We start from the raw sequence: 20,552 nt of genomic DNA on the forward strand, positions 1-20,552 counted from the left end.
AATTCTGTCTTCAATGGATTTAGTTGCTACATGTCATTTTCTCAACCCCAGAGCAGCTGGGTGTTACAAGATTTCAACATGTAACAGCCAAGAAACAAACTACATGTTAAAGCAGGGAAGCTTCAGCTTATGCTAATTATTTTTCATGCTCAGATATGCAAATGGCAGTGAAGTAGATGCTTCTCTTTCTTTCCTCTTTTTCTTGCTTCTCATCATCCCTTCAAGTCTGTGTCAGGAGAGAACAGCTTTCCCCTGTACCTAACTATTGTTTTCATGCTGGTATCTTTTGAATAGTGATTCCAGCAATGACGATTGCTTCTGTAAAAAGATAATTACAAATCTGATTTTTGAAAAACTTAAGTCAAGTCTTAGCAGAGAAATATTTCTCTGTATTCCCAGCAGGATCACAGCTTCCAGGGCTCAATGTACTCAGATCTCCCTAGTCAGTGTCAAGCCTTACATAGACTGCACTGTGTTAAACCAGTCTATTAAATGTAACCTGTTCTAGTGGAAACAGCAAACTCACACCTCTTATCCTCCTGTTTTGCAGGTGGTAAGGTGAAGGTGAGAGGAAGAGAAGGTGGAAATGGAACTGCCAAATCATGCCAAACAACTGCTACTGCAGCTGAACCAGCAACGAGCCAAAGGTTTCCTCTGTGATGTGATCATTGTGGTAGAAAATGCCCTGTTTCGTGCCCATAAGAACATCCTGGCAGCCAGCAGCATGTATTTCAAATCCCTTGTCCTGCATGACAACCTGATAAACTTAGACACTGACATGGTGAACCCCACCGTGTTCCGGCAGATCTTGGACTTTATTTATACTGGTAAGCTCTTAACGACTGACCAGCCTGGTGAACAGAACTTTAATGCTCTCCTCACCGCAGCAAGCTACCTCCAACTGCACGACCTGGCAGCTCTCTGCAGAAAGAAGCTGAAGCGGAACGGCAAGTCCTTTGCTGGCAAGGCCGGTGGCCTTGGTGTTGGGAGATCTGCCAGGAGTCAGAGACTTTCCACTGCTTCAGTCATCCAAGCTCGCTATTCAGGGTCAAATGAGGGGTTGAAGGGCTCGCACTCAAAGGAGCTGTCAAAGGGAAAGCTCTCTGATGACGAGGTCTTCATCAGCAGCTCCAACCAAGAGAACTGTCACTCCTTAAGCAGGGGAACCAGCAAGAACGGTGGTGGGAGCAGCAGTGCGAATGGGAGCACCGGTGACCAGGAGCTAGGCCTCGACTTGTCCAAAAAAAGCCCCTCGCTCCCTGTGGCAGCCTCCCAGGATGACACGCAGCACAGCGAAAGCCAGCAAGGCTCTCCCCAATCTGCCTCAGCCCCTGCAGCCAACAGTGCCTCATCATTCGACGAGTCTGGCGTCGGAGCCCCGCACAGCATGGCAGACAGCAGCGACCCCATGGAGATGGATCTGAGCGAGGAGTGCCACCACTCGCTGACAGAGAGCAGCCAGCGCAAGGGCCTCCGACACTCTTCCCGCAAGAAGGAGTGGATCAAGAAAGACAACGCCTTTGACCGAAAGGAAGGAGGCAAAGACAGGGATGAGGGTGAAGGGCTGCCCAATGGTATCCTGCTGGGGCCCTTGTCCAAGTCTGTGGAGAGGAGTCTGGCCGGGGCCTATGGGGCAGACCTGCCCTACCCGTGTAAGGAGGAGGTAGAGAACGGTAAGGAGAACAGTGATGACAGCGGCCAGAGCGAGAGTGAGAGCGGTGGCCACACCAGTGCCAACTATGTCTACCGACAGGAGGGGTTTGAGCCAGTGGCCTATGGTGACAACCTGTACGTCTGTATCCCCTGTGGCAAAGGCTTCCCGAGCTCTGAGCAGCTCAATGCCCATGTGGAAACGCACACCGAGGAAGACCTTTACATCAAGGAGGAAGGCACATACGGCAGCAAGGATGAAGCTGAGGATTTGTCCAACTCCAATCAGTCCTATGCTGCGGAGTCCCGGCCCTTCAAGTGTTCAGTGTGTGAGAAGAGCTACAAGGATCCAGCCACGCTGCGGCAGCACGAGAAGACTCACTGGCTGACACGGCCCTTCCCTTGCAACATCTGCGGCAAGATGTTCACGCAGCGGGGCACCATGACACGGCACATGCGCAGCCACTTGGGGCTCAAGCCCTTTGCTTGTGAGGAATGTGGGATGCGCTTTACCCGGCAGTACCGACTAACAGAGCATATGCGTGTCCACTCAGGAGAAAAACCTTACGAATGTCAACTGTGTGGTGGGAAATTCACCCAGCAGCGCAATCTGATCAGCCACCTGCGAATGCATACCTCTCCCACATAAGCCAAAGACTCCAGAATGAGCTTCAAGCCCATCCGCAGTGATTTACCTTTCTGTAGACTTGCTGCTTAAAAAAAAGAAAAAAGAAAAAAAAAAAAAAATGGGGGCAACTCCCCATACTCTGTTCAGTCATGAGAGGCCTAAACAAATGTAGCTTTAACATTTAAAAACAAAGTTCCTTTTTTTTCCCCTTTTTTTTAAAAAAGAAAGGTCCACAGCCAAGCTGATGCATTTAGTCCTAGTCTCCCTTCAAATTTTGATGACCTGGCAAGAAATGCCTCTTCCTTTTGCACACATCGACTTCATTGCCATATTGCTCATCTGAAGCAGGTAGGGGGACCTTGGGGAACTTTCAGTCTCTGCTGGCTCCCCCCTCTCTGCCTCATTCTGTGTTCCTGTCACTGTACTCACCTCCTCTCTTAAAACCAAACTCAATAGGGGTATTTCTTGCCATTAAAAAGAAAACAAAGTACACCTTTTCAGTGGCCTAAGTAGCTGTGAAATAACAGCATTCTCAAGTGCAGAAGCTGTGTCTGTGGACCATCTCACAGGGTTGGCAGCCCCTCCAGAGACTGTGGGAAAGCCACAGCAGTTGAGGAGCCCACCACAGTCCCCTGGGCTGGTGATGGTGGAGGAGCAGCTCCCAGGGCTGCACCAGCCCCAGTACTTCACTTAAAGAAATGGGGAAGCCTCCCTTACCATCCCTCCCCATTTTGGTTTTGATCTTTGTCCTTGGCACACGTTGCCACGTGCCGTCTTCTCCCATAAAACACGCAAACCTCTTTTGCCTTACCCATGACTGAACAGGGACTGGATGCCCTGGGAATTTCTTTCAGTGAGCAGGGGGTCGTCTTTACTTTTCTAGTAGTTTCGTATGAATATTCTTTGCTTAGAGGTACTTGTTTTATTAAAGGAAAAAAACATTGTAACGTTTATGTGAATGTTTGAACTGGAAGGTCTGAGGTTAATTCTAGGGTGGGTGGGTGGGGAGGGGGTTTGATGTAGGCTGGACTTGCTACAAGTTCCATAGGTACTTTTTTATTATTTTTTTATTTTATTTTTTGTGTGTGTGTATGTTTTTAGCTTTCCTCCCTCACTAAAGAGCAAGTCTGTGTGGACAGACTTGTTACCTTTGCTACCTCTTGAATTCATGAGAACAATAAGATGGTTAGTGAAAGATTAGGCATTTTTTTTCTTTTATTGTAAGTAATTAAATGTATAAAAGTAGAAGCTAAATTAAAGTTAAGGGATTTTTACCACCCCGTCCTTCCATCAAAAGTCAACTAGAGAAATGTTAAAGCAAAGCTTGGCCAAAGACAAAGCAAAAAATACACTGAGCTAGAGGCTGTGCTGGCTGCTTGGACTGGCTCAATTCGCAGTCTCTTGGCTGTCTGTAGTCACTTTTAGATAAAAGCAGAAAAATTCTCTGAGCTTTTTGGGCCCTTTCCAGCTTTGTTTATTGAGTCTGGATACTATGGGGAGGGGAAAATGTCCCCCTCATCTTCCACTCCCCCAGCACATCTGGGTCAGTCTGTAAACACCTGGCAGGACAGAGGGTGAGGGCATAGCAGCCTATAATTTACTAGAATCCAGAGTGCAATAAGGTGGGGGAGAGGAGGAGAAAGCAAACCAAAGTGTTTCATATCCTCCCTTTTAGACAATTTAACACACGCACACAAAAAAAAATAATAAAAAAAAAAAAAATGAAAAGAAAAAGAAACAAAATGTTCTTGCAACATCTGCCTAAGACATCACAGCCAACAGCTGCTATTGGTTTAGGAGAGAAGACAGAGAACTTTGCCCACCGATTCTTGGCCCCCTTGACTTTCTTGGCGTGACCTTGTGGAAAGCTATGGCTTATTTCAAGCCTCCCGTGACTGTGGTGGTAAAAATTCACAGCCAGTAGACTCATCCCTTCTGAAATGACTAAGGTTTACACTTGCAGTTTTTCATTTGTTGGTTTTTGGTGTTTTGGTTTTGTTGTTTTTTTGGGTTTTTTTCACTCAAACCAGTATAGTCTCTATGCGTAAGTTTTACCAAACCTCACGTTTTGTCTTTTTTTTAAAAAAAAAAACAAAACAAACAATTTTTAAAGTTTTGACCAAAAAAGAAAAAAAAAAAAAAAGAAAAAAGTGAGCATGTTTGACTAAAACAAAGAAATATAAGCTTCATTTTCTATTGGGGTTTTTTTGCCTTTTTTGTTTTGTTTTGTTTTGTTTTGTTTTAAGGTAGACTAGTCCATGAGAAGTTTTTGGGTCAATTGAATGAACTGAGGAAACTGGAATCCAGGCTCCAAGCAATAGGCAACCCAAAGGCGCTGAGCCTTGGCCTGGTGTCACGTTACAGGGAACACTCGCCCCTCTCCAGCCGCTCCCGTGTGCTTCTCCCAGTGCCATTGTCCGCTTGCTCCCGGACGCCTGCCAGCGCTGGAGCGCGGGAGGGGTGCATGGACTTTTGGTTTTGTCTAATTGTGCTGAGACGCATTGGTTTTTGGGTGTGTTTTTTTTTTCGGGGCTTAAGTAGGCTTTTAGCGTCTTCAGCACTTCCACATTTTTGAATATATAGTGATTTTTTTCCCCTTGATTCCCCCTGAGAATATCCCCAAAAATAATCTTTGGGGAGGACAGGGAAGGCCGTGCCATCTACCTTGTTTTCAGAGCGAATCTGAGCAGAGCCCGGGGACAGCTGTGCAAGATGAGTTCCTCGGCACCTTCACCCCGCCTTTACCTCCCCTCCAGCCACCCAAGGCGGAGCCGCCCGGCCGAAGGCCCACTTCCAAAGCCGGGTTTAGCTCCCTTAGCGAAGGCTCCGGCCGGGCTGGGGTTGGGATGCGGCTGTGCCCTGTGCCCGTGCTGGCGCTGGGGACGGCTGGAGCCGCCAGAAGCCACCCTGGCCCCGCGGCTGTCGCTGGCACCGAGGGAGCCGAGCCCGGGAGCGGCCCAGGGCCCCGCACGGAGCTCCTCAGCAGGCAGAGCCCTGCTCCCCTCTCTTCATTCCATTTTCACATTGTGTGGGTGATGTAGCTTCTCCCCCTGCCCCAGGCCCCCTCTCCATTTGTTTCTTAAGCCTTGAGAATTATGTTGAACTTTCAGGACCCAATGCTGTTTTTTAAAACTTTTTTGGAGCTTTTTTTTTTTTTTTTTTTTTTTTAATCCCCTCCCCAGCACTTAAACAGTACGACATAAAGTCTGTGTACAGCAAGAGTATTGTACAAAAGGAAATTATGTTCTTTTTTCAAATAGCTGTGTAAAGTTGTGTTCCATAGACTGAATATAAACAACATTTTCCAAATTGTGACAGTAATAATGAATAACTAATAATACTCAAAACTTCAGGGACTGTTTCAGGCCTGCTTGGGGCCTAAACACTCAACTGCATTTGTATGACATAGTATTGTATCAACATTTTTCTGTATTTTAATGAGAAAGCAAAACACTAGTTTCATATTTAAGATTTTAAGAGTTTTAGGGTGGGGGGGAGGGAGTTGCATTTTTGTTTTTTTTTTTATTTTATTTTGAATTTTTTTTTTAAATACACAAAGAGCCTCAAGAGGAATAAAACAATTTAAAAGGAAACGAAAAAAAAAAAAAAAAAAAGAAAACCACAAAAAAGAAAAAAAAAAAGAGGCCAGGCAGCTTAAGTATATGCTTTAGTCACTTAGTTCCAGAATGTTTTCGGAATAACAGGAAAAAAAAAGATAAAATAGCAAAAGTTGTATAAAAGAATAAAGAAGCTCATACCCAAATTCACAAAACTATTTTTTAAACCAAAGCACATTTGAATGAGTATGAAACCTCACTTGGCTCAGAAAAGTACTAATATATTTATCTCATTGTTTACATAAACTTTTACAGTTTCAGACCTCAACAGATCTAGGGGCCAGTCAAAATTAATCTTTGCTTTTTCCATTGGTTTGTCTCTGAAGGCTATGCAGTGTTCCTCAGCTTGGGAGGGGGGATCTGTGTCCCAGCCTGCATTCCAGCACTGCTCGGGGAGGCCGGGGAGAGGGTGGGCAATTAGAGATATGGCATGTAGAATTTTTTTTTTCTTCAATCCATGAGAGATGTTGCTGGGAATGAGACCCAGGCACTATTGTAGAGGCATTCCAGCCTACCTCTTCCTCAGAGGAGTCTGAGCGAACCAAGAGGGCAAAGGGAGATGCAAGAAGCTCTAGAGATAAAAAAGGATGTTAGATGTTGGGAGCTGCTGTACCCAGCACCTCTCCTTAACTTTTAGCCATGGGGAGCTGGGCTGTTTTCCAGTCCTTTACTGCAAAACTTCCAAAAACAAATTCCTGGCCAAAAACCAACCAACCAAACAAAAAGAAACCAACCCCAAAGGCCCAGCTCAGTGCACTTGAGGGTGCTAGCAGGAGCCACAAAGATCACAGAAGACACCAAAGAGCTATTGACACGCAGCTTCTGTGAGGCTTTGCGGCCGCTGCCGAGGCAGAGCCCAGCCCTGCCCGGGGGCACCGAGCGGCCTGTCCTGTGCCAGCTGCACTCTCCGGGCCCCTGAGCCCCTCGTGGGACCGCGGGATTGATTCACTCCACACCTCACAGTCCTGCACAAAGAGCCCAACCAAAACTCCTAAGGCTGCCTAGGTGGAAACCTAAGCCGATCTGCATGGTACAACAGTTTGAAGATGACCAATGAGGATGGTTTGCTGAAATACCGCTAAAGCCAAAAATAAAAAGGTTTAAGAAAGCTCCCCATCATTAGTCTTGACCCTTTGTAGCTTTTTACCTTCTACACCAAAGCCACCTCAAACATTTGAGGGGGGGCTGATGGAAAATGAAATATTAATTTTGCCTGGTCTTAATATCTAACAAAGATGGTGCAAACACTATTTGACAGTGTTGTTTTTGTATCAATATGTATGTGCAGTAATGAATGTATTTATTTCTCAGATTCTGTATGCACAGTTTTGCAATGTAATTCAGAAAGTTGCAAACACAAAGATGTGTCCGCAGGGTCTTCTCTACAGGATTTCAAAAAAATGAAAAAAATATATTAAAAAAAAAAAAGAAAAAAAAAAAGAAAAAAGGAATCTCAGAGACTCAGCATAGCCATAAACCATAACCTGTGAAGACAATACAAAGACTGGACTTTTGTAGCTTTGCATAGAAGAGGAATTTATGTTTTGCTGTATTTAAATGTTTCAATTTACAGTGTCGCTCTTTTAAGATTCCTGTTTTGGTTTTTGTTTTCCTCTCTCTCTTGTGTGTGGAAAGCATTGCTTTCAAGCAGTGCAGGTTCAAAGTCTGGGTTAGCAGTATTTTACCATGTTGCTTCAGTTCTGAAAAGCAGGAATATGGGTCTTGACCAGAGAAACATCCAGTGCACTTAGTGAAACAAAATTAAATCTGAGGTGACTGCTGGCAAAATCCAGAGAAGGTAAAAGTCACTTGAGGAATAGTTGTGTGCTTCCGATTGCAGCTTGTGACTGTGATGAGTCTGTTGTCCTGCCTGAAGGACAGGATGTAGCTTCTTTTTAAAGTCCCCCTCATCCCTCACTTACTGTTTACTGTGATAGCAATAAGGATCTCCAAAGTGGGGAGTGGAGGCCTAGGATGGGCAGAGGAAGCTCCGTGCCAAACCCCACAGCCTCTGTGCCATCTCATGGTGGGCCTTGCAAACCGTACTGGAGCATCAGGTTTGCCACAGCACAGAGGGCTCGAGCCCCCTGGGAAAAGCTGTGCTTTACAAAACCTCTTGTTCCAGTATTGGTGGAGTCAGCACCTACTACAGCCTTACGAATTAGCATGAAGAAAGGATGTTTGCTGATTGCTGGATATTTGCCAAATTCTGAAACCTTTCCAATCAGCAGTGCTGGAGTTAAGGGAAAAGCAAATAAAAAAAACAAAGAGACAAAACCTCCCTACGTTTTAAGTGGGTTTAAGAGGCTCTAGGTAGCAAACATCGAGCTGTCCCCAGACAGCAGAAACGCTCATCATTGAGATGGCATGTTTGGATAAACATTTGTTTAAGCAAGAATTTGAAATCTAAATGAACCCAGAGTTATAATTCTGGAATAATTAAAGAGACTTTTGCCTTTTTTTTTCATAGTTTTTGTTTAAATAATTATTTGCTCAACATCAGTGAAGTCTCTCAATTTACTGTAAAATCTTTTCTTTGTATAAGTTTATTCTTGCACTCTAGAACTGGCCATATTCTTGAAAAAGAAAATTTAGAGGTTGCTTTCAATAGCTGAAGGTAGCCTTTTGCAGTGTTTTAAGTCCCATACTACTTTATGGTCCTAATTTTAGTGCAGGAGACAAGCAGGCAAAAGGAAATGCTGTTTCTCAGCCTCTTTCCACTCCTTGTATTTTGCATTTTTTCAGAATAGGGTAAGAAATTTCACCTTTGATTATTTCCTGTTACACTCACTGAATTTGCTGCTTTCCTTGCAAAAGGAAAAAGATTTGTGAACTCTTGTGAGGCAGTTCCAGCTATGCTGTAAGGTTCCTAGCTGGTCCTCCAAGTCAGGAAGACTCTTTTGTTTCAGCCCTGGTTCATCTTTCTGCCACATCAAAACTGCTGTTTATTCTGCTTTCCTTGTTTTAACTAACAACTCAAAGATCCTGAAACATAAATTTAGAGATAGAAATGCCTTTTTGTTCCATTGTCTCCTACTGCCACCATCTTCTTTCCTTCCTTCCCTAATTTTCCTAAGCATGTTGAAGGCCAGTGTTGAACCCAGGGATCAGTGGTTTTGGAAGAGAGCAGCCCCTGTGGCACATGCTGGGGCAGGTCTGAAGCACCACACTTGATGTGGCATTTGCTGGCAGTTAGGGACCCTCTTCATAGGGCTGCTTTCCCTGAGGACTGGGACTGGTTTAAACTTCCTCTGTCACAAGTTACCAATCGAAGCACTCCCAGCACAGCTGTTCCTCTGACCTTCCACGGGACTTTTGACTGGCTGGGGATAACTTTTCTGTGAGGAGAGGATCTTGTTCTGGCTGGCTGGATATTTTCCCCATTTTATTTTAATATTTTAGATGCAACTGAAAAAGGGATGTTGCATCACCCCTTTTTGGTTTTTTGGTTTTTGTTTGTTTGGGTTTTTTTTTTCTTTTCATTTTAAGCCTTAAGTATCAGTCAGTCTGGAAGCCCTGGATGTTTCCTGGGGAGGGGGAAAGGAGGGGAGGTCAAGGGAAAGGCCGACATTCCTGCTGCAATGTTCTGTTCATTTCCTTCAAGAGCTTGAATTCAGGTCAGAGCCACAATAGTTGTGGCTTCAACTCAAGTGTCATATAAAAAGATACAGAAATTATAATATGATCTCAGCATTCAGAAATTTGCAGTCTTAATGTACAGTGATGAGAAACTGTTATTTTATGATCTTTTCATTAAAAGCTTGATTGAAAAATTACATCTCTTGCTCTAGAGTTCACCTTGTTTCTGTAGCTGACTCTCTCCATGTTTTCTCTTCATTTATTCTTACCCAGGGATCTGAACCAGCTACTTCACAAAGAGACCCCCTCCCCACATACACAGCCTAAAAAAAGCACTCAACCTCACATTTTATGCACCTTTGCACTTGGGTCATAAGCCAAACTCTGACACTTGTTAGAATTTAAGAAGGATGAATTGGGTGGGCCAGGCGGGCACACAAACGGTGCAGGCAATGGATAATGGACCAATTGTAATTTCACTTTTTTTGTTGTGACCCTGAGCAAGATGAGTCTGATTTTGAAACGTTACCTCTTTTGTCCTAACCACAGTCTGAAAGAGGTGTTTGCCAGAGACAGGAGATGGTAGGTGGACCTGCCAATCCATAAATCCCTCCAGACTATTTGGGCTCTAAGTGTAACTATGGAGAGCAGCGAGGAAGCTGAGGCAGAATAGTTTCCTAAAAGAAATTACAGTTCTCCACCCACCTATGGTGTGGATAAGAGGGGTAAATGCTTCCAGGGAAGATGAATGTAATTGATGCACTGCAGATTACAGCCCCTCCAGCGTTACAATTCAGTCCTTTTTCCTTGGGCAGGTTAAATGTGACCCTAGCAAAATTAATTCACATTTCCTGAGCCTGGTTTTTAAAGGGTATTTTTTCTGGTTCCCAGGCCAATTTTTTGGATCTAAGAATTCCTTAATAAAATACCTGTTTAATTGAAACAAATAAAGCATCTTCACTACACTTCACGAGCCAAGTCTAATATTTTGCAGCACTTCCTTTGTAACACTACTCATCGCCTCAGTTGTGCTGTTTCTCCCAGAGCCTGATTGAATGCTGTAATATGCAGCAGAGTAACCCTGGTGTTCAATTCATATAGTTCAATTTTTTTTTCTTTAAACACAATGCTGACTATATTTTAAAGTGACTGAAGGAGCTTCAAGTTTAGTCAGTTTTCTGACAGGTTGCAAAGTCAGCAGCACTGGCAAGAAAATCATTTTTATTTGTCCTTGGAGATGTGTTTTACCCAGCAAGGTTAAAGAGAAGGACAAAAATGAACAGAAAAACAGATGAAGAGCTACAGAAAACCAGAGGCTGTTTTTCAGCATCTCGGATGTGGTAATGAGCCTGCATTCTTTTCCCAGCTACCAGTGACTTTTCCTGGTTTTTCCCTTTTATTTCTAATTTCTTCTGGAAGTTTTTGCTTCCTGGCACACATTTCTCTGTGGCGTAAGTGGTTTCTAGCATAGTTAAAAGATTGCATGTTCTATTTTACTTTCTTTGCCGTGGTCAGCTCCCTTTCATCTCGTAAGATCCTGTAACAACTACACAAAACTCTTCATACAGTAACTCCCAACTGAAATGCAGCTGCCTCTGCAGTGGAACACAGAAATATGTACAACTGAAATGCAGAGTGCAGGATGTAAAGGATACCAGATATGTCTGGAATGCCTGGGAATTTGTACTTTCTTCCCTCTGCTTTCATTATTCCCATTTATTGGTAGGATTTCTTTTCTCCCAAACCCACACTCGCCTGCTTCCTCTCCACTACCCTTCTCCCTCTTGAAGAGCAGACATCGGGTCAAACCTTTGAACGATAGGTTTGGGTTTTGCTTTCTTGCAGGAAATATTTCATCAAAATTGGACCTTTTCCATGGGAACAGATTTTTTTTTTTAATGAAATTTTGTTTCAGCCGCTGTTGAGGTCCCATTTGGACTCTGCTGAGTAGATACAGATGGAGAATGTTTGTTTGTTTCATAAGAATCATCATGTCTGATACCACATTAAGAAGTTAAAAAGCAAGGACAATTTTTTAATAAGGAATAATTTCAGGTCAGTGAAGGCCGAAAGACTAGCATCTCACTTTGCAAATTATTTCTAAAATAGGCCTTCATCCTGTTTTGTATTGAAGATAAACTGAAACACTAGAGATTTCATCTGCAAGTAATGCTACATTTTTAAAAGGCCTAAGACTGCTTAAGCAGTTAATTTTGTGTATCTATCGGAGTTTTGTTTGTCTGGATGTCTTACAAAGTTGTCCAGGTTTCAGCAAATTGATTTTGTGTGCACTTGTGTAAAGCCTGCTGTGTACCAAGTTTAGTGTGACCTGGCTTAAACCAGTAATAGCTAAAGCAGGTGCACTTGCCATAGAAAAATACATTGTTCTTTTGAGGGAGGCAAAGAACAATGCAGGAGGGAGCTCCTGCAGCCCCCCATAAGCTGCACTTCAAGAATCGAACTGCATCTCCCAAAAGAGAGCTTGGCTGCTCTCAGCAGAGCTTAAGTCTCCCACCCCTTCCATGGGGTGTGTTTATTGTGTTCAGCTCCCAACTCAGAACCATAAATACTCCAGTTTGCTATTTGGACCAAAATTGCTTCCCTCTGCATCTCTCTGGGCCCTGCTCTTGCCTGAATTCTGCAGTTTCTTCCCTGCTACAGGTCACATATCACATCTTCCTTCCTTCCCTTCCTGGCTCTGTAGCAGTGGTCAGTTTTGGGTTTGCTTTTCTGCCCTGCAGTTGTGCTGTCTTAGTGATGAACACTGTTGGAAGCTGCTGCAGAGCAAGGTTTGGATCCATATGTTTCAGCTCAGTAGCTGAGCCAGTTGTAAGAAAGCACGATCTCCTGCAGTTACAGTGCATCCACAGCTCCAACACTGCAGAGTAAAGAACATCCATCATACTGTCTTCTGCTGTTCCAGGTGCTAAGAAGAGAGGCCAATGTAGCTGGCATGTATCAGCCTAGGAGGTGATTCATGGTCCTGCCTTCTTCCTTTGCTTCTGCCTTCTCACCATTTTGCCCCTTTTTAGCGAGGAGAGGAGATGTTGCAGGGCTCTCTCAGCAGAATTGGGTAATTTTTTTGATAATTTGGCTCTGAAGCAAAGGCCTAATTCTCCCTCTCTGTTCTTGTCCATTCTTTCCTTCTTGTACACAATACTTAGATTTTAAAAAACCAGACAGAATCCTGCACCCCTTGTCTCTGGATCGAGATTCAGCTGGTTCCTTTACTTTTCATTAGAGATTTTGAATTTGATAAAAATCAAGAACTCTTCCAGAAGCCATGCTTGAAGCAAGCAGCCTTTTAGGCCAGTAAAACCACACCATAGCTTTCCCTTGATTTCAGAGGACAGCAATGGCACAGCAGATTCCAGCTCTAGGATCTTTTGGTCAGTCTCCCTTCACAATCCCCAGTCAGGCACTGGGGATTCAGACGCAGGAACCTGGCCAGACAACATAACCACATCCCCTGGCTCTGGCTGCACAGGGAGCACTTTATGAGCACTAGGCAGAACTGAGCTTCACACCTGCTTCTCTGTAGCCCTACAGAGCTCTGTGCCTTTGCAGTAACAGGCCTGGCCATTCAAACACCATCTGGGACTGGCAAGACAGATCTGACTGCAGGACAGTGGCAAGGGCAGCATCACCAGATGTCAGTTCTCAGCCTCCCAAGCATCTGTAAAACGTGCAGAACTAAGTCCTGGGTTCCTAGCCTTGTCACCAGAGGCTCTCGCTACCCCCATCACTGGGCAGCAGCCTCCTGCCAAGTCCAGCTGGTCCCCTTGCCACAATAGCAGCCAAAGGCCAGCCAGAGAAGATTGCACAACCAGGCCTTGATCTGTATTTTCCACTGCTCAGCCAGAAAACCCCTCCTTTTTTCCAGCACAGCTGTTTTCCATCTCTGCTCAGGAAACATGCCCTGTTTTTGATTCCTGGTCTTGCTTTATGAAGCAATCATGGGCAGGCTGTCTGGGTGGAATGGGTCACAAAGTGGTGGATAACTCTGGATTCTGAACGCCAACACAGAACAAAGGGGAGCTTTGCCAAGGCTCAGGTGAGCCTGGGGTCAGCACACAGACAGGCTACTGACGTAAGCACAAACGCAAGGTTTTCTTTCTCTGCACTGTGTGGGGTGTTTGAAATCCCCCCTCCCTTTTCCTCTCTTGCCTGCTTGCCACAGCCTTTTCCTGGTTAGACCCATATTTCAGTAACAACACCGGGTGTATGGGTGATGGTGTCACTGTTTTGCTACATTTACACTAAACTCTTCAACCACGGTGGCTGTTGTTTGTAAGCTGCCAGCCTTGTACAGCTTGGTTAATAACCTGCCAGTTTGTCTCCTTTTAGGCATTTTGGGTGACACTCACAACATGCAGCTACAGCTTGGTGATGGTAGCCCTGCTGTTAAAGACACTTTAGCCCACGGCACACACGGAGGGTGGTGGGGTGGCAGACTGGCTGGAAACCCAGGATGAAGTGCAGACCCGGATGTGGTCCACTCAGGAACACCAGCAGCCAGAAACACCCTGGCATTGCACTTCTTGGCTCTCTCCCCAAAACACTGGAAATTAGCCAGCTCTCTGGCCATATCGACCTGGAAATTAGCTAGCTTCCTCAAGGGTTAAGGCATTAATGTTAACACCATCTATATTAACTAAAAATAATATGTGTGCAAAAACATCTGAGTTACAGCTGTTACAGGAGTCCTACCTTGCCTTTTCTGAGTCCTTCACATGTGAAGTGTGGTCCTGTAGAGCAAAGTAGAGCCTATAAAGTGCCTTTTATGCTGGAAGAGGTAGAAGGGGAAGTTACAATGGACTTACTTGGAGCTCACACAGAGGTGCTTCAGAACAGGCTTTGTGATCACCAAAGGCAGAACAAATGATGGAGGAGGCTGATCACTTTTTATTTTTAATTTTTTTTTCTGTGTAGGGTTGAACAAACAACCAGCTGGGTACTATCATCAAACTGCCTGTCTGTGCCTCTAGGTAGAAGAAACACAGAAAAAGAGAAGGGAAACAGAGTTGCACCTCCATTTATTTTATAAATTTACATTGATCAGTTCCTGGCCACTCTAACTGGTTTAAGAGTGTCCACACAAAGGTCTTAGTGCCGTAAGAGGAAGGGTTCAAAAATCATGGAATTAAATCCTTGCTGCCATCACACAAGCCACATCCTGCAGGAGCAGCAGCAGCTGACATGGGCAGCAACTCGGGAATCTTTCACTATAGCTTCTTTGCTTTTCAATGGGAATCTTTGTGCCAGGACTGGGAGTGCAGTGGGAACTGGAGGAGAGGAAGGAAAGCAAGCAGGCTTAAGGATCTCTAGCAATGCATTGCAGACCTACCAACTGGCTCTTCCAGTCTCAGGACTCACACCAGACCGTGCAGAAGCAGTTTAGGATGTGTACAAACGTTGGCGGGAGGGAGAGATGCCAGCCCTGGCTGTAAGCTCTGCCCCAGCCTGGCTGCACAGCCTTGCTCACAGTGGGGAGGTGTGTATCTGCCAGGGCTTGTCACAAACTCACAGGGCACTCTCCCCCTCCTGACAAGGGGTGTGAGATTCCTCCTGTCCTTTGCTGTATATGTGTACACACAATACAGCCTGTGAGTGTCGTGTCCTGCCTCCTCCCTTTGAAAGCAAAGGTCAGAGGGATCTCCATTATTTTAAAGAGCATTTAGCTTACACTTCTGAGTTCTTTACAAGATGGGTACCTTTCAAACCTCCTGACCACTGTGAATGCTTTCTACAGAGACATACTGACTTCCCCTGACTCAGCTGCAGTGCCCACCTGCTCTCACTGCACTGTTGCCCTGCACAGTACTGTTCCATGAGCTACTACAGACCTCTGACTACAAAGCCCAGACTGGTTCCTGGTCCACAGCAAAACAGCAATACAAGTAAAACAACAATTTCCAGATAAAAAGGTAGCCTGATAGTAGCTCGTGCAGTCTGTGGGTCACATCATCCCAGCAGCATGGCCCTTTCACACCCCTAGGAACCAGTGAAGCAACATTCTTGAGCAACAAAGGGAAGCATGACACAGTGGCACATAAAATGAACTTGTTAAACTTCTTCCACTGCCATATTCTCTCTCCTGGGCTCTGATTTAACCTTATCTCCAATGCCAGTACCTTGTCTTTACCTTCATCCACATTAATTTTTACAGTGTCATTTTCTTTTGCATGAAGCACAATTAAAGAAGCTTAGGGAAAAGAAAGACTTGCTTTGTTTTTATGCCAAAGCTAAATGTTTTTCTTTTTTTCCCTTTTCAGTTTTTCTAGTCTAAACAAGAGATGCCATACCTTTTGAAAAGCAGCTTTCCTGAGGTGGCTTGTGCCCTGAAAACATATACAACTGGAAGTTCCAGTGCTCCAGTGCAGCTGTAGATCAGTCTGTAGATGTTTTTACTGCCCTTGGGTAGCTAGAAGAAGGGCTGGATTCCATGCTCTGTGGCTTCAGTATTCCCTAGAAATGACAATACATGAAAACATCGGTATCTTGAGCAGCCTTCCTTGGCATCTCAGTGACTTGACTCTACTGAGATATTCAGAAAGCTGATGCTTTGACAACCTGATCTCAAATCATGCACTATAGCAGTAAAGGTAAGAGATGTCTTAATACTGCAAGAAGTACAAAGCAAAGCACAAAATTTCTCCAAGCCTTCTGAACAAACAGACTTATTTCTAAAAGTTTCTGGAATGGCTGGTTCTCCCTGCCTCATTAAACCTGGAGAAAGAACAGAATTAAAGTGCATTTGTTTCATATGAAGCAAAGCGAGGCACTGTCAGCTCTGGAGAGCACTAAGTTCTTCAGACAGCCTCGAGGTGCATGAAGGGAGGATCTGTGAACACATACAAAAATATTTGTGAGCAAACTATGAAGCCTGTTACAAAACCAGAGAGGTTTAAGTTGTTCTGTCCTTCAAAGAAGACTTTTTCTGAGGAAAATTAAGTAGCATCCCATCTAAACCATGACTACCTGTGTCACTTTAAGCTGATGGAATCAAACACAGGAGTGAAACCATGCAGTGGGAAGGAGCCTTTGATCATTCATTTAGCCTATTGTTCTTTGGTACCTGCTACAGCCAAAGCACTCTATCAGGCAGCAGCTGAGGGGATGGCTGTTTTAGAAGTGTGCATAGCAATAAGGAGAGTTAGCAAAGCTATGTCAGGTAGCTCTAGTCCTTATCCAATTGAGTTCTGGAAATCTGCGAAGATGGAGCTTTCATACACTTGCTGGCCTATCTGTTCCAGTGTTTAACCCACTCCACTGTGAAGTCCTTTTCTGTAGGTTGAAGAGTTTGTCTAAAATGCCACCATTACACTTTTCTTCCTAACATGATGTGTGGAGGCTCCAGGCCACCAGGAAAATCTCCCAGTCACAGCACTACAAAGGGAGTCTGCAATGCAATTATGCATGGGCTGGAGGGGCCCAGGGGTCTGGAGATGACAAAAAGCAGGGGAACTGGCTGGGCCTTGTCTTTGTCTCTCCAGGCAGCCTGTGCCCAGTGTGCTGCCAACCATGTTTGCTGTGCACATTAGATAATGCTCTGAAAAAGCCTTCCCCCTAGAGACATCCTGCCCTCTGCTGCTATATGCAGCCAGCCACCTCTTCCTCTTCCTTAGCTTTGTCAGCCTGGGACTGTGAACAAGCCCCATGTAAGAGCTACAAGGAGCAGTCATCCTCTTGTTCAGGTCTGCAGTTTGTTATGGAGTGGCTTTGTGCAATGCTGAAGGCAAAAGGAGGGCACAGATACTGAGCAGCAGGCGTGGTATGGCACAGAGTGAGAGGGCCTGAGGAGAGTCACAATGCTGAAAGCAACGGTTGCCCCTCTTTGCCTCTTGGGCAAACTGACTCTTAATGACTTCATGTGCTTTCACAGTTAAAGGGACAGGGAAATCCATATTTAGAAAGTGGCAATAGGAAGAATTCAGGTAATGCCATCATATCTGCATCCACTCTGCCTTAAAGAGTACAGGGGGCCTTGCTTTCCTCTGACAAAAGGGTTAGGAACTGGACTTGTATTAAGTTTATTCTCCTGGCTTTGAAAGGCTTAGTTATAGTAGGGCTGAGAGCCAAATGCAACTCTGTCTTGAGCTGTTCCTTCTCCTCCCCCACTAAAGAATGATTTTTAAGCTCTGGACCCTCATCTCCACCCAAAATGACTGCCCTGATTTATTTTATGCTTTTTTTTGTTGTTTCCTTTTAAATCACTCCTAAGCTAAGCTTTTGTTTGCCAAGTTTTCAGCCTGGAGCAAATTTTTGCAGTCAAATTATAACCTCCTCTGCTTCCATTTGAAAAAGAGGTGTTTTTCTGGATATGCTGCTGTCCCACCCATTACTCACCTTGCTGCTGGGAGGCAGGGGAGATGGCAATCTTTTTAAATACCAACATCTGAAAGTTCAGCGTCACAGGCACGGGCACACATCTGGTTAAAGCATTTCCTTCATATCTTGGCTTTAAATCCTTGGCTGAGACATCTCATGGCAGTAGATGTGTCCAGGGAGCTGAGAGGGAGGGAACAAAGGACACAGAGTGGTTAGGTTTCTCAGAAAGGGAATGGCTGTGGGCTGAAATATAAAGAAATGCCAGGAGCAGAGAGTCTGCTCTCTCAGCACGTTACAGGGTTTGGCTCTCCAGGGCACTGTGAGGCTCACCCACTCTTGAGAAGGCACCTCTAAAGCACAGGCTTCAGAGAGAAAAGCAGAACTGCTGAGGCCAGTGCCTTCTCTGAGGGAGCAAATGAGGAATGGGCTGAAAAGGTGCTATGAGAGGCTGCGGGAGACTTGGAAACTTCTTTTCCTCAGGGATTTTGGTTTCACAGCTCAGAACTCAGCGAAAGCCTAAAAATCCCTGCTCAGCTGCTAGTGAATTCCCAAAGCTGATTTTGAAGGCAGAGAAGTTCTGGAGAAGATGTTTTAAAGCAAGAAACTTCAACTCCCCAACTGCCATCTTTACCAGTGGGATCTATTCCCTCTTGCTTTCTCAGAGCACGCCTAAAAATGTTATCTGCGGTCTGGGACAGAGTGTGGGAGGGTGCAAGTAGGAAGGGAATAAGACATACTTGGTGGGGAACTTCCTATGGATGTGTCAGATCAGGATTTAAAGTCTTTTGCTAGATTACAAAGGTTTCTTGTACAGGAACTGATGCCCAAATTATTCTGCATAATGACCTTTTATTATTTTTATCAGTTTATTTCCCCTCCTTCCACAAGATCAATTAGCAAGCAATGGTTGTCTCTCACTCCAGGGAGGTTGCTTGCCTTTCCACCACACTCCCTCTCCTAAGGAATTGCTCCATGTTAAGGGCCATTGTAGAGTGCAATGACATTTTTACACATGTTGATGTTGGCAGCAAGTTATATGATTGCAGGGCACTGGTCTTCCAGACAGGCTATTGACAAGGGAGAAGAACAACCACGAATAGAATAACAACAAAAGGCCAATTCTGGTATTGAGCTTCCCTGCAAAGGGCAGGGCTGGACCCAGGACTCTGAACTTGATGACATCATCAGATGTGAAAGGCCACCAAAGATGGTGCATCTTACCTTCTGAGACAGTCCAAGGGTAAGAAAACCATAAGGTAAAATTAATTTCTCTTGCTTTTTTTTATAGTTAGAAACTAGAGTGGAGGACATTAAGAGGAACCTCTTCCTGCAAGCAAACTCTCTGCTGCATGTGAACTCCACTGTTTAGGGAGTCACAGAAGCTGAGGACAGAAAGAGACTTTCTGGTCTATCCTGCCCCAAGGCAGGTCAGCTCAGTCTGCTATCCTTGACTGAAATTTTTATACTGTGTTTTAAATATTTCCTTCATAGACCCCGTAGCCATCTTTGCACTTTATTCTTGGGCTTCATTAGATTTACTATTGTGAAGGGTTTTTTTTCTGAAAGAGTTGCTGTAAATAAAAACCTTGAAATTTTGTCCTATGTGCTCTGGACATGGAGAACAAATTATAGCCATTCTCCTTGTATTATCTGTATTGTCTCTCCAGCCCTTTACTACTCCATGATGTTATCACATTTCTCCCTCATTCTTCTTGTTTAAGAGCCTTGGGCTCTCTCAGTTGTTCCCTTCTAAACCTCCCAGATGCTCTTCTCATACCTTCAGGCAAATGCCAAGTTTGCTGTGTGAGAGAGAATGGCACAGCCCCATACTTCGGGGCAGGGGCTGAAGTGTAGCTACATGTAAAATTGTCTGAAATAACTGAGGCAGCTTAAAAATTTCTTCTCTCCAGAGACTTTGCTGCAGTACTGCGGTTCACCCCTTTGGCTAGTTGAGATTATCAATTAGTCTGCAGGCTATGCTTCACATGGCCTGGAAAAAAAAAACAAAACAACAACAACAACAACAAACCACAAAACAAAATAAGGAAAGCTGCTTTCAACTATGATATTTCCAGGGACCTGTGAGAACTTCCAAATCTAGTTTCACCTCCCAAGTCAGCCTTTCCCAACTTCCCTATAACATGTATTTTGCAAGTGGGCTTACAGGATCACAGAATAGCTGAGATTGGAGGCAGCTCTGGAGATCATCAAGTCCACCCCCCTTGCTCATGACAGGCTCTACTCCAGCGTGTTGAGAACAGTCCAGTTGGATTTTGGATTATCTCTGAGGATGGAGACTCCACAGCCTCTCTGGCAACCAGTTCATATGTTCAAACACTCTTACAACAGAAATCACTATGAGTCTGTCTCTGTCCTCTTTATTCCTCCCATCAACTATCCATACCCATCAGCTGATCACATCTAACTCCAAAAACCTTTTTGTCTTTAATCTCTTCCCCATGTCTTTTTCCCTGCTCTGGTCAGCCAAGCAGATTCCAGTTTTAGAGAGCTGCCTAGGAAACACACAGCTGACAACCACTCAGGTGTGTCCAGGTATTTGCTCCTGTTCCGATCATATCTACATGACCAAACCTTGTTGTACTTCCCAGTAAGGAAGAAGCAAGGGTGCAAAGCTATCAAAGGCAGCATCAGAAAAGAGAGATTTGGAACTCCTCTACTATTTTCTGTATCACAACCTTGATATCCATTTATAAAGACATCCCCTCCCCCTACAACTTCTAGAAGCC

The 20,552-nt window shown here is 44.6% G+C and overlaps 1 protein-coding gene across 5 annotated transcripts in view; it reads left to right on the forward strand.

Moving 5' to 3' along the window:
* The window catches only part of HIC2 (HIC ZBTB transcriptional repressor 2), a 78,326-nt gene extending 68,653 nt beyond the window's left edge, over positions 1-9,673 (forward strand). For all 5 annotated transcript variants that reach the window (XM_083874243.1, XM_083874242.1, XM_083874245.1 and 2 more), the window contains one exon: positions 551-9,673. In XM_083874243.1, the coding sequence (XP_083730369.1) occupies positions 587-2,299 (1,713 nt within the window). In that variant the 5' untranslated portion in view covers positions 551-586 and the 3' untranslated portion in view covers positions 2,300-9,673. The remainder of the gene's footprint in view (positions 1-550) is intronic.
* Positions 9,674-20,552: the final 10,879 nt, after the last annotated feature.

The sequence above is a fragment of the Zosterops lateralis genome, assembly GCF_965231275.1.
Source record: "Zosterops lateralis genome assembly, chromosome: 17".
Lineage (NCBI taxonomy): Eukaryota > Metazoa > Chordata > Aves > Passeriformes > Zosteropidae > Zosterops > Zosterops lateralis.